This window comes from Chelonia mydas, chromosome 2, assembly GCF_015237465.2.
Source record: "Chelonia mydas isolate rCheMyd1 chromosome 2, rCheMyd1.pri.v2, whole genome shotgun sequence".
Lineage (NCBI taxonomy): Eukaryota > Metazoa > Chordata > Testudines > Cheloniidae > Chelonia > Chelonia mydas.
Genome location: NC_057850.1, coordinates 212,804,695 through 212,819,032, shown reverse-complemented (window position 1 = coordinate 212,819,032; position 14,338 = coordinate 212,804,695). Strand labels below are relative to the sequence as shown.

Below are 14,338 nucleotides of genomic sequence, written 5' to 3'. Positions count from 1 at the left end.
GATAATTTTCTCTCTCAGGTGCTTGGCTGGCTGGTTCTTGCTCAGAGTCTAACTGATTACCATATGTGGGATCAGGAAGGAGTATTCCCCTAAGCCAGGTTGGCAGTGACTAGGTGTGTTTTTTTTTTTTTTTTTTTTAACCTTCTGCAACGTGGGGGTGGATCATTTTGATATTATATCTTACTTAATTCCCTGCCATTCAGTAAGCTTAGGCAGTGATCCATCTGGATCTATCTTACTCCCTGCCTGAGGCATGCAAGTTTAGCCTCCTGAGGACTATAATACCTTGGTCTAATTTTATATGTTGAGTTTAGCATGTGGGTGCTGGGTGGTGTTGGTGGCCTATGATATACAGGAGGTCAGACTAGAGGAGCTGCTGATCCCTTTTGGCCTTAAATTCTAAGATTCTATGAAAATATTTTGCCCTTCCTACCAGAATCACATCAGTCTTGCCTGGAGTGAGCTATAGCTAGCTGCTCCTCATCTAGACCTATAATTCCACTAGGGAACACAGTCCTTGAGGGAATTGGTATATTTTAGCTAAAAGGATTGCATCTGAGCCTGTGGTATCTTGTGCTCTCCCTACTTACTCTTCTAATTGAATTAGATGTGATCTAATGATTCCCTTTGGTGCTCTGCCTGTCAGGGCCTTGTTTAAAGGTACTCATTGGTAATCTCTGGGGTCTCTTTGAATGGAATGAGTGGCATTAACTTCTTCTGCCAGACCCCAAAAATAGGGTGTGAGGGCAGGTCTAATACTACAGTGGGGATCGACGCTCTGAGATCAATCCACCAGTGGTCGATTTAGCGGGTCTAGTAAAGACCCACCAAATCAACTGCAGATCAGTCTCCAGTCGACCCCTGTACTCTTCTCCCCCTCCTCTCCCCCATAAGAAGAATAAGGTAAGTCGACAGGAGACTTTCTCCCGTCGACCCACCACGGTAACTCGACCTAAGGTACGTTGACTCCAGCTATGTCATTCATATAGCTGGAGTTTCGTAGCGAAGGTCGACTTACTGCGGTAGTGTAGATATGGCCTGAGTGGCACCTTGTGATCCACTGTGTCCAAAGGCAGAGCTACTACAGATCTCAGACCTCTTTCCACTGATGTGAGATCACCTCAGCAGTGTGAGGTGTGAGTGCTGTCAGACAGGGCATTGTCTGAAACCTAATAAAAAAAGATGCTGAAGTTGTTGTGAAGTCAGAACTTTATCAGTGACCTTTTTGTTTTTAAAAAAAAAAAAAAAAAAAAGTACTGCTCAGATTTCAGAGAGGATTAGTCACAGCTTACTTTCAGTTAGAGACCTGGAGGAGGAGCATTATTCCAGGAAAGGGTGGATGGAGCCACACAAGAATATTAATAGTCTCAAAACACCCAAGGTAGTGGAAGGCTGGAAATAGTGAAAGTTCTGCAGTGAAATAAAAATGGGATCAAACTGAAATTAAGAAATAAACTTGTCACCACCGTCTTATGTTTATAAAGAAAATAAGTTTATATTTTGTATATTACTCATTTAAGGTTTCCATAAGATTCTTATGGAAATCTTGAGTACCTGTAGTTCAAGAAAATATCTGAGTATTGGGGGATGGTGGAGAAAATTCCTTGATATTTTTCCAAAAATTTCTTCTTAGTTAGGGTTTGACAGGCTGTCTTCTATAGTAATCTTTTAAAAGTGGGCTACAAAAATATGCAAAAAGAAAAGGAGTACTTGTGGCACCTTAGAGACTAACCAATTTATTTGAGCATGAGCTGTAGCTCACGAAAGCTTATGCTCCAATAAATTTGTTAGTCTCTAAGGTGCCACAAGTACTCCTTTTCTTTTTGCGAATACAGACTAACACGGCTGTTACTCTGAAACCTACAAAAATATGAATTTGGCCATTTTAAACACTACCTTAACTTAAAGGGGAAAATGGTTTTGATGTGAGGACAGTCTTCAATTTAAACAAAAACCCTTTTGCTTAAACACCTTTTTCCCATGCTTAATGCTAAGAGTAAAGTACTTAACAAGCCATGTAAGACAAAAAGTTATAATTTATGTGTCATATTAAATCTTGAATAACCTTTTTCTTTTTTGCAGTGGACAGGCCAAAATCCCAGCAAGTTAGAACCTCTGGTACTATAAGGCGAACCTCTTCTTTGGACACAATAACAGGACCTTATCTCACAGGACAATGGCCTCGTGATCCCCATGTACACTACCCTTCATGCATGAAAGATAAAGCTACTCAGGTAAAATCTACAAAATCACAGGACAAAAATTGCCTGATAGATTGGTCTGTCCCTGTTTGCATTTTATTATCTTGTCCAAAATGTCAGCTAAACTCTGCAGTAGAACAGCAGTTTTTCTTTCAAAATCTCAGCACAAATACATAATTCTGAAAAAATTAGGGTATGATAATGTTTTTGTAATTTGGTGGTCTGAGCCTACTAATATATTGCATAATTCTAAATGTTTCTGTGCTTTTAGAAAGTACGTTTTCAATAATCCATCATTTTTAATTAATAAGCGCAAATATATACATTTTAAAAATATAATTGAGGTGAATTTCAGTCAGTGGCAAACTAGTAAATTATGAATAGGTGCTGTATTCTTTTCTACAACCTTACTAAAGTACTCCTCTTGCTGTTGTAATTTTTGCTACTCCTGAAAGCAGTGAATGAAAGGTGAACTTCTAACATCTATTAATTACTTACAGAATTGGTGGTAAAATTAGCGGGGGAATGACAGTATGAAGACAGACCATTTCAGTGATGAGTGCAAAAGCTAGTATTTTTAACTCTTGGATAACACCACTCTTGAAACAGATTGAAAAGAGTTTTGTTAAGTATTATAAATTATTAAATTCTAGCAGAAATGTAGTTTTTTCTCTAATCTCTATTTAAGATTTAAGATTAACCAGTCACTTCATCTTTTTTGTACTTTGGTTCTTTTGTTTTTCTTAATGTCCAAATTTTCTTGCCCATTTTATCAGGTGCTGGACCATGTGGCTTTTCTTGTATTTTTTAGAAATTAGAGAGACACATTTCATTCTATTAGCTAGAGAGTGAGGTAAGAGAAAGGGAACTGAGGAGTACAAGCTTATCCTTAAACCTGTGGATTTGCACACAATTTTAGTCAAGCAGTTTCCATTAATAGCAATGAGAATGGCACTGCTTAAGCCCAATGTAGGAAACAGTATTTTAGTGGTGTGTATTATGAACATTTCAAAGCAAGCCATAGCTCCTTGATTTCTGGTTCAAGTTAATCAGGCATTTTGGATCAAGCGGATTAGTGAATACTATTGGTGCAAATGTTTTTCTAACATTCAGAGGTGCACTAACATAGTAGATTATCCAGCCTATTTTTTTCTGTCCTCCACCTGGAAATACCCTTGACTATTCAGACTAGCAAGTGGCAAATTGTGTTCAACATAGTTAAATTTAGACTTGGAGGAAAGAGCCTAAAGGAAGAACATCTGTTAAATATGCAGATGTTACAACATGCTAACTGGGAAGGAGAAATTTACTCAGGTTAACCCAACTTCTAAATGCAGGCCTTCAAAGTCAACTTTGTAGGTCCCCAGGTTTTTACCTTTAAGACAGTGGTTCTCAAACTGTGGGTCAGGACCCCATTTTAATGGGGTGACCAGGGCTGGCGTTAGACTTGCTGAGGCCTGGGGCTGAAGATGAAGCCTGAGCCCCACCACCCAGGGCCAAAACCTGAGGGCTTTAGCCCTGGTTGTGGGGCTCAAATTACAGGCCCCCCATCTGGGGCTGAAGCTTTGGCTTTGCCCCCCGCCCAGGGTGGCAGGGCTTGGGCAGGCTCAGGCTTGCTCCCCCCCCTTCCTGGAGTCATGTAATAATTTTTGTTGTCAGAAGGGGGTTGTGGAGCAGTGCAGTTTGAGAAGCCCTGCTTTAAGAGAGAAGTCTTGTTCAGCATCTGTGGAGTGTTAATGTTTAGTGTTAAATAGCTTGTATTGTGTTTGGGCTTCAAAAGGACTCAGTGTCCATGATAGTGCTAGCCTAACTTCACGCCTTATGTACCAGCTTACTATCCAGGCCACTGGCTGTATGTCTGAATCCCATTACAGAATCAAGTGGGGGTTTAAGCTTTTTTGTATGAGAAGGACTGATGTTGCTGATGTCATTGATGAATAGGCCGTTTAAAACATCATCTTGATATTTGGTTGAATTTAAAGTTGGCCAAAATAGTCTGCGGTACATTGTATGTTGGATGTTATAAAAGCTAACATATTAATGAGCCATTATTCCATGAGAAGAGAGGCAAGAGTTAAACAAGCCTTACAAACTTTCGTGAATTTACCAGACTGAACAAAATGTACTCGCCCACCCTCACTGTCAGGACTTAAAAAATTACCTGACATCTGATTGCAAAAGGAGTCATCCCACTAGCCTGGATGAAAGATTTGTTGTTGTGGCAGCCCTTGTAATTTAATGGAACCAAACGGTTGTGTATTGTATTGAATTGTAATAGTTTATTTTAATTTAATATTTTGTAATTTAGAGTGCTTGTCTCTATGTGTAGTGCATTTCAGGTTGCTCGTGTGCCCAGGACAAGAGAATTTTTCCCTTAGAGGGTGTGTCTGGTACACACATGCGCCCTCACTCTCTTCATGCACCTCACTGAGGTCATAAAAGGTGCTGCCAGACCTCCACCATTTTAGTTTATTCTTGCAGCTTGCGGTCTAGGATGGAGTTTCAGTGCTCTGCTGACTTCTTCAGCTTTTCCTTGTAAATAGTTCAGAAAGGTAGTCTCAGTTGTTTTAGTCCAATTAGTGAGCTAAATTGTTGGGTTTGGTTTCCTAACTTTGGGACTCTTCCCCCCTCTCCTCAGGGTGGAGATTGATTCAGTCCCCTCTTGGAAGCTGTGGGGATTTCAGTCCTGGCCTCTGTGTCCTGTAGGCTCTTCCTCAGATTCAGGTGTCTTCCCTTCCCTCCTCTTCGGGGCTAAGGAGATTTCCTGTCAGGCTTTTCTCTCCTTGGCACAGGAGGCCCACACTCTTCCTTCTTGGGCTGTGCTTATTAATTCAGGCCAGCTGTGGTATCCAACTAGCTCCTCCCCCGCTGGCACCACTTTTTACCATGGTCCTTTTCTCCCCTGGGTTGGGAGAGCTCTGCAGGCATCAGTGTTTCTTGGTGTCTCTGGGAGCCCTCTCACTAGGACCTCTGACTTCTTAGAGTGGCCTAACTTATTTTGCCTTTTGGTACCTGGTGACGTTACACCGAGCTTACCAGTGAGGAAGAAAGGTCTAGCAGCTTGTATCACCAAGCTTGAACAAGGGTATCATTGTAATTTGGCTGGTTTCACATTTAGGAGTCTCCCTTTCCTCTGACAGCAAAATTGGCCATTAAAATCATCAAAAAATAGACTTCAGTGATACAGACTACTCTGTACTGAACATGGCTATGCAATTGTCCGTTGTCAAGCCTCCAATGTATTCTTCTAAATTAAGAGCTTGATAGCTTGTACAATCCATCAACAGAAGTTTATTCAATAAAAGATATTATCTTACCTACCTTGTCTTTCTCATTGAACCTAATAATGAAAATTCCTTGTTTCTACCTGATTTCCTGTTTCCTTTAGACAACTTCAGGTTTCCAGTGTTTAAGTTATATTTTCTAGAATAAATATGAATTCAACAACTTTCAGATTTTCTGTGATATCATAGAATGTATATATTTCTGCACCTACTTACATCAGATGTCAAAATGGCTGGTTAGTGTTTGCTAATATATTGGATACATTAAGGCTTACTCTTTGTTACATAGATGCAGTGACTAATCACAAAAACACAATTTTTTCTCTATTTTTTTATTTTGTTTTTAAATAGAAATTGTGGTCCTACTGTTACTGAAGTGTTTCATGGGCAACTGGTGCTTCACTTCTGAAAAATAAGGCTATTAAGATGAACTTGACTGAATGGTTATTGAATCTGAGGGTTTGAAATATCAGATCAGTGCTGAGTGAATTTACTTCACTGTCTTTCATTTTTAAAATACTCTTTTATTGGTATCTTTTCTAAGGAAACAGGAATATCAAACAGTTATTAGTATTTTTCCCTTCTCATTCCTGGACTTCCTCCCACTCCCTAAAACGGAAAAGGATAGAAGACAAGTTCTATCCTTTTTACTGTAAAGTAAACTTAACTTCTAACTGGAAGTGTCAGCTGCGAAAGGGAGGTAAACAGACCGAAGGACAAAAGTATTTTCTTCCAGGAAAAAAAAATTGGGGGGAGATTGAATGTATGAACACATAACTACAAAAGCAAGATGTCCACCTGGCAGACCAAAAGTAAAGTTAGATTTAAAAAAAAAAACTAGGAAGTCCTGTATTTTGCTTTTTCAGTAGACATTATTTGTGGAGCTGAAGTAAATAATTTGATATGCTTCTATAAATCAATCCATAATTGACTAAAATAAAATATATTTTTGTTTATATAAATGGTGACACTGCGGGGAGACGCTACTTTTTTTTTCCTATACAGGAAGGCTCACCCAGGAATGGTGCTGGAATGAACAATGACACACATGCATCCCAAAAACGGAACGAAGACTATGCTGAGACCCCCACATGATGGAAGTGACAAAGGGATAAACTTGGATGTGTAGGGCAGTTTGATAGGGAGAGGACTGATTTCTGGGAGAATAAAAGACACTGCCCTTTTCTGGGCAGCCTACTAAAACATGGCCTCTGTAAGCTTATTGTCAGGCACCGTAGCCTTTGTAATGTATGCTTCATCACTACTTGTAGTGTAGATTTCAGCAGCAATGTCTATGCAGCAGCATTTACGCAGAATACCAAAGAAAAGAATTTGCTTTCTTTCCTCTTAAGTAACAGTGCGTTAATAACAGTAACTATAATTCAATTGTTTCTCTCACCGTTGAGGAAGCAAAGTGATTATTTTTTTAGATGAGCTTCTCTGAGAAGGAAGAGAAAAATAAGCAGAATCCTGTAGTTCGAAAGTAAAATAGGCAGGGATCACAACCCTTTTCATGTCCCTAATGTACTACATATGGTGGTCCATGCTGGCAAAGAGAGGTGTCTTTGTCCTTGAGGACATTTGGGTATCTACTATTATAACTGGTCTGCTTGTTTTGGTTTTTTAAAAGAATAATTAATACATTTCAAGTTTATTTCCTTAATAGATGAATAATGTCAATGTGTAACAAATATAGCATCATTCCTAATCATACGTCATTAATGTGCACTACACTTTACAAGCTTAGCGCCTTAGTATGTGGTAAAAATGTCTGTGTACTCTCTACACTAGTATTCCCACTGTTGCAGCAACAGTAGGAGATTTTTTAAAAATGGTAGTGTAGAAATTGTGTGGTTGTAGTGTAGAAAAGCCCACGCTACTTCTGTCAATATTTTTTCCCTTCTTGTAATTCTGGAAGTCCAAATAGATTCACACTGCTTTTCAAATGACCCATCTTTAAAAATGAAATCCACTTTGCTCAGTATCTGAGAGCCACTGTCTCAGTGATCTGTTAAATTTTCTGTAAATCTTTGAAAAGCTCTCCAGAGGGCTGACGCCTGTGGTGCATTACAGTCAACGTTATACATGAGTGTGTATGTAGTGGAGTTGTAGCCATGTCAGTTCCAGTATATTGGTGAGTGAGGTAATATCTTTTGGACCAACTTCTGTTGGTGAGAAAGAGAGACACTCTATGCTCTTGAATGAAATCACACAGAAAAATGATAAGACAAAAACATAGAACACTTCACAAAGCAATCACTTTATAGATAGATATTAAGGTCAGAAGGGGCCATTATGATAATCTAGTCCCACCTCCTGCACAACGCAGGCCACAGAATCTCACCCACCCACTCCTGCGAAAAACCTCTCACCTATGTCTGAGCTATTGAAGTCCTCAAATTGTGGTTTAAAGACTTCAAGGAGCAGAGAATCCTCCAGCAAGTGACCCGTGCCCCATGCTACAGAGGAAGGCGAAAAACCTCCAGGGCTTCTTCCAATCTGCCCTGGAGGAAAATTCCTTCCCAACCCCAAATATGGCGGTCAGCTAAACCCTGAGCATATGGGCAAGATTCATCAGCCAGATACCCAGGAAAGAATTTTCTGTAGTAACTCAGATCCCACCCCATCTAACATCCCATCACAGGCCATTGATCTCTCAGTGCTTCTCCTCAAAGGAATCCTGCACAACACATTCAAAAGATGAGCCTGGGAGCTTAAATTCATAATTTTGCTAGATGCTAAACTCATGCATTGCATAGAGACACTGTGTTTATGGCTTATTACAAATCTATAACACGCTAAGCCCCTCTCCCCCTTCTCATGCCTGGAGGGGAGTTAACAGGCCGCTTCACCTTGAATGGTCCCTTGCAATATGTGTTAAGTAGTTATGCTAAACAATCTGTTCCACCTTGTATTCAACTGTGGCTTTCTGAGTACATTTCCCAGACCTGAGGAGGAGCTCTGTGAAGCTGAAAAGCGTGTCTTTCTCAACAACAGAAGGTCGTCCAATAAAAGACATTACTTCAACCACCTTGTCTCTTTATTTATACATGAATGTCTGATTATGTGTATGCTTATGTGTGGTTTATTCTTCTATTCTTTGTTCTGTTGGAGAATTTAAAAAATGGGTTAGTCTCTTGCCACCCACTCCCCATAAAACCCCCCCACAACTTTTAGTATGAATGTAGAGGACACAGATAAAGAAAGAAGGCTTCTCTGCTATGCAGCAGTGTGTCTATTTTGTACATTCGGTTGCTTAAGATTTCAGAGAATTTAGGATCAGCATTATAGCTGCGTCAGCATTAAACTCAACACTTAATCTTTTTCCTGCTTGGTTGAGGAGCCTTTCCATAAAAGGGAATAGTCCATTTTTGGAACAGCTTCATAAAAGAGTGTATTTTTAGAGTTTTAAAGTTAATGACATCTCTTTCTGAAATGCAGAATTAATTGGCCAATCACTGAGCAAATACATCTTCCTACTTTTCAAAATTGAATATTCTAACTAAATATCTTTATGTAAATATAATGCTCAAAAGATGCCTGACTGACACTTCACTGGTCTTTTCCTGATTGAATTTAAGGTCCTGATCTACAGGGCACTTTCTTGCCTGTGATGCAGCATGATCAGAGTTTTTTTGCAAAGGTAGTTTTTTACTGAGTAATTAGTTTCTGTGATTCCTGTGCTAGCCAGTGTCTTACAGCCCCTACCTTTCAACTCTCCAAGACAGCTATGCTTCATAGAAATGCTTTGAGTAGAGTTGGCTGATGCTTACATCTCTTGGTTGTAGGAGGCCTATCATTTTCAATGGCAGAATCCAAGTGAGGAATACTTCATAGAAGGAGATCTAATGAAGCCTGATAATTTTCAAGCCTAAATGCAAAACTTTCTTCTTTCATAAGATGTCTTCGTTCATGGAGGGGTCAGAGATTAGAAGGGGGAGTGACCCCAACTGTTCCTCATTTCCTTCTTAACTACTGAAGCTGCAGTGAACTCTGATTGCATGACGTGTCCTAGATACTTTATCAATTTTACCTTTTTTTCTGCCTTTTCAAAGCTATTTTGTTTAATTATGACAGGTTTCTTTATTTGAAAGAACAAAGAAGAAATGGTATTTTTCTGGTATGGGTATTTTCTGGATTGCAAAAGTGGGAAGGCTGCCTTATGCACTCCTTCTGGCAGGGGAGGCTCCTCAAATCCAGTCAGCTAAGTCTGGCAATATGTAAATCCAGCATCAACTTTGTAGATCTGCTAGCCTAAGTGGCTTTTGCCTGGCTTAAGAGTTGCCCGCATCCTTCATCTTAACCAGCTGACTGAGCCCACTGTCAGAGTTGTCGCAGAGTTGTCTATGGCACAGAGGCCCTTGGATCAGCTTGGGTCAACCTAATCCAGTTTCAGAGTTCTGGCCACATTGGGCACCAGAGGTCCCTGGGTCTTCTGTGCTCACTTAACATGGTATTGAGATCCTGGTGCCATCAACATTTCACAGAGGTCCTTCGCTTCCTCTAGGTTGACCTAATTTGGAGTCACGATTGTGGCACTGAGATCCCCAGAACCCCGTAGATCAATCTAACCTGATGCCAAGGTTCTGTTACATCTAGGTTGACAGAGTCTAGTGTCTAGGAACTGGCACTGTGGTCTCTTTTTATAAACAACTTGATGAAGCAATAGGGTATCCATTCTATATGTCAATCTTTCCATAGCAGTCTGTATTGTCTGAGTCTGGTGCAAATGTTTTGGCCCCATTGACTGGTTTAGCACTTCCTTAAAGTAGTCAAGTGCTATTTTAAGTGGTGCTGAGGATCCAGCACAATTGACTGGTGAGCCACTTACATTGTGTACCAAACTACTTCAAGTATGTGTTTCTAATATTTACTGAAAACCTGTCTAGAAATCCGATATTTTGGTAGATGCGTCCATCAAAAAATGATAAATCTTTAGTCTTATCTTAGGCTTTTATGTTAGCACCCATCACTACAGTGCACAAACATCTCATGTTAAATTGGCATAGCAAGGTCTCTAATGGAATTCATGGAGTCTGTTCTTCGCAGTTGATTGGTTGGGAGGTTCTGCTTTGTGTCTTTATGAAAGCTTAGATCTTCACCATGTGTTTAGCACCTTTAAAAAATAAAAAGTGCCAAGGCTTTTAGTTGGCCATTTGTCTTTAATAATTTGGAAAGCAGATAAATTCAAATATAGGTGGCCATGCCCCCTCTCCTAACTTTTCAGTCTCAAAACTGCCCAGGCACTGGATTTCACCAGACTTTCATGTAATTTAAAGTTTCCAGGATAAGCTGCTTGAGATAAAAGATGGTGGCAAAAGTAGGAATTCATCATTTGACATTTTTTCTAAGTCAGAAAAAATTGTATCCAAATTGCTTTAAAATACTGGGTACCTAACACAGTTGCAAAATTGGAAGTGAAAATTATTTTTTGAGGAAGGGCCAAAAATCTGACTTTTTAGTAGTAAGAATTCTCAACCTTAGCTGCTTCCTTTCCATAACATAGGGGTATATCAATGTTTTCCACTTTTAAATTCCATGACCCAGAAGCCTCACTTTAAGACTTGATGAATTAGGAATTAGACACTTAAAATGAGACAAGGAAAAAAAAATTTTTTCCAGGAATCTTTGTTGCCGCTATGCTGATGTTTTACCCAGCCACACTGGGACACAACAATCCGTCTTAGCACAAAAGAAGAGAAAGCTACTAGCTTTTGTGCTCTCGTGAAACATCCAAGTGCAAAGTTATTGATCCTGGATTTGTTTTCTAAATTCTAGTCAATTGGATGATGATTTGTTTTGAATTAGGAAGGAAGTAAGTCACCTAGCCAAAGCCATATTTTCCATTTAGGGGAATTTCAATAGCACAGGTTATGGTCAGCATTTCTTTTATCCCATCTGGAATACAATATATGCATATATTGCCCTTCACAAATAGTCCCAATAGTTCCATACAATTCAGAATTAAAAACATCATCAAACAAACCTTTTAAATTGTGATTGAAACAGAGCAGACTTATTCTGTAAATATTTATGAATTCCAGTCATTTGGCAATAGCTACTTTCTTACTGAGCTCAAATTAGTGTTTCGGCTATTGAGTTGTCTTCCACATCTTTTTCCCCCTTCAAAAACAGGACTTCAAAAAACTGCTAGTGAAATTCAGCTTTTAGGCATGATCAAATAAGGAATCTCTACAGAATGGGAAAGCAACACTAGAATCATGATAGAAGGATGAAGTCAGCTTCGTGCAGGGGGAGGGAGGGGGAAGCTTGTGAAGTACATCAAAACTCATCTTCACTGAATGCACATCTCCTAACAAAGACCTAGTTATACTGCCAGTCTCTTTTTTTTGGTTATTTTCTTGATTCTCTGAAATACTGGCACCTTTGTTAATTGGAGTTGAGAGATGACAGTGTGTTTTACTCTAACTACTATATAGCGTATTAATCTATTTATAGAACATGGGAGCCCAGAATTGTAACCAAAGTAGTGGACATGATTGAACTGATGGCAATCAGTTTATTTAAATAAATTGTTCAGTGTTGGCTATTAGCTTTGGATGCCACATTGGATTTTGTTAAGGTTTAATAATAAAATATATGGATTTACTTACATTTTGATCTTCAAATATGTCTCCCTAAATGCTAAATATACAAAAATGTCAATTACATCAGAACAGTTGAGATTTTTTTTTTTGTATGTTTGTGCACCCAAGCTGTGCCCTGTGTGGTGAAGTATTTTTAGAGCTCCCTGCACAAAGGCTTTTTTAAATTTTGGGGCTTCAGATGTCACTGACTCCTACCAACAAGTGAGAAACTACTATATTTGTCTCATGACCAGTTCAGATCTTTCCATTGTAGTCACCTCCATATTCATAAATTTCTTTATGCTTCTTGGCTGAGCAAGGTAACATTTGGTGCGCAGAAGTATTTTCCAGAAGTTTTCAGTAGTTACAAGGAACACATGAAAAGTACAGCAGTTTAACAGAGAACCCAAGCCACCAATAAGAAACTATCACTTTTTTGAAGTTGGCTTGAACAGTGTGTGACTGGTGGGAGAGGGGGGAAGAAGAGGGAGAGAGAAATATACTTCTCCTTTACCCCTCCTCGCCTTCCAAGAGCTGATGTTTTACCACACACTTAGCATAGTATTTGCTTTTAATATTTGATTCTTTAACCAGTTTTTAGATGTAAATTTAAAAATGGCTTCTCTGCCAATGGTAATTTCAAACATAGTATCAGTCATATCACAAAATATTTATTTTAAACTATTTCCATGTAGAAGGAGAATTATGGACACCCACTGTACCTCCTTGGACTTCAGATCTGACTTGGTCTGAAACAGTGATCACGTAATGATCCTGCAATGTGCTCAGATAAAACTCTTGGGTTCAGGAATGTTGTTTGAAGTCCATGAGACTACTCAGACATAGGATTCCATGCTGCTGGATCATACTACAGGATCAGGACACTCGTGAGTTATGTACTGTCAGTTTCTAAATATCATTGGAAGGGAAAAAATTAAAATAAACCTTTTGGGAAAAAAATTTTTACAAGTGGCACCTGGATTTAAATTGGAAATTGTTTAAATTTAGTGTAGCTTTGTGTTTTCTTTGTGCATTACAACATAAAAAATAGTACAGTTAATTACACTTTACTTTAGTCAGCTTCTGTTCACTTTCGGTTTCTCATACCCAGCCTTAATGTTTTTGTTAAAAATGCCAAACAGAAGTAAGGTGATTGTGTGCTCTTTTCAGGAAACTTATGCTGCTAAACTATGCATTGTACAATTTATGTAATTCCAAGTCATGCAGAATTCTTTTTATGCACAAATAGGTAACTGATTAATTTAGATTATTCTTTTGAGAAGCACAAATAACACCTTCTGGAGAAATGTATTTAGAATTCTTGTAACTCTTCCCCAACAAATTATGTTCATCACATAGACTAACATAATTTGTTGGGGAAGAATCAGCATGGCTTTTGTAAAGGGAAATCATGCCTCCCCAATCTACTAAAATTTTTTGAGGGGGTCAACAAGCATGTGGACAAGGGGGATCCAGTGGTTATAGTGTACTTAGATTTTCAGAAAGCCTTTGACAAGGTCCCTCACCAAAGTAAGCTGTCATGGGATAAGAGGGAAGGTCCTATTATGGATTGGTAACTGGTTAAAAGATGGGAAACAAAGGGTAGGAATAAATGGTTAGTTTTCAGAATTGAGAGAGGTAAACGGTGATGTCCCCCAGAAGTCTATACTGGGCCCAGACCTATTCAACATATTCATAAATGATCTGGAAAAAGGGGTAAACAGTGAGGTGGCAAAATTTGCAGATGATACAAAACTACTCAAGATCGTTAAGTCCAAATAGACTGTGAAGAGCTACAAAAGGCTCTCTCAAAACTGTTTTACTGGGCAACAAAATGGCAGATGAAATTCAATGTTGATGAATACAAAGTAATGCACATTGGAAAACTTAATCCCAACTATATGTATAAAATTATGTGGTCTAAATTAGCTGTTACCACCCAAGAAAGAGATCTTGGAGTCATTGTGGATAGTTCTCTGAAAACATCCACTCAGTGTGCAGTGGCAGTCAAAGTGAACAGAATGTTGGGAATCATTAAGAAAGAGCTAGATAATATCATATTGCCGCTATATAAATCCATGGTATGCCTACATCTTGAATACTGCATGCAGATGTGGTCGCCCCATCTCAAAAAAGATATATTGGAATTGGAAAAGGGCAAAAAAAATGATTAGGGGAATGGAACAGCTTCCATATGAGGAGAGATTAAAAAGACTGGGACTTTTCAGCTTGGAAAAGATGTTATACCAATAAATTAAAAACCAGC

At 38.9% G+C, this 14,338-nt stretch overlaps 1 protein-coding gene across 3 annotated transcripts in view; it reads left to right on the top strand.

The window, feature by feature from the left end:
• GLCCI1 (glucocorticoid induced 1) overlaps positions 1-14,338 on the top strand; it is a 105,799-nt gene that overhangs the window by 23,303 nt on the left and 68,158 nt on the right. For all 3 annotated transcript variants that reach the window (XM_037890615.2, XM_037890616.2, XM_007063106.4), the window contains exon 2: positions 2,083-2,234. In XM_037890615.2, the coding sequence (XP_037746543.1) occupies positions 2,083-2,234 (152 nt within the window). The remainder of the gene's footprint in view (positions 1-2,082; positions 2,235-14,338) is intronic.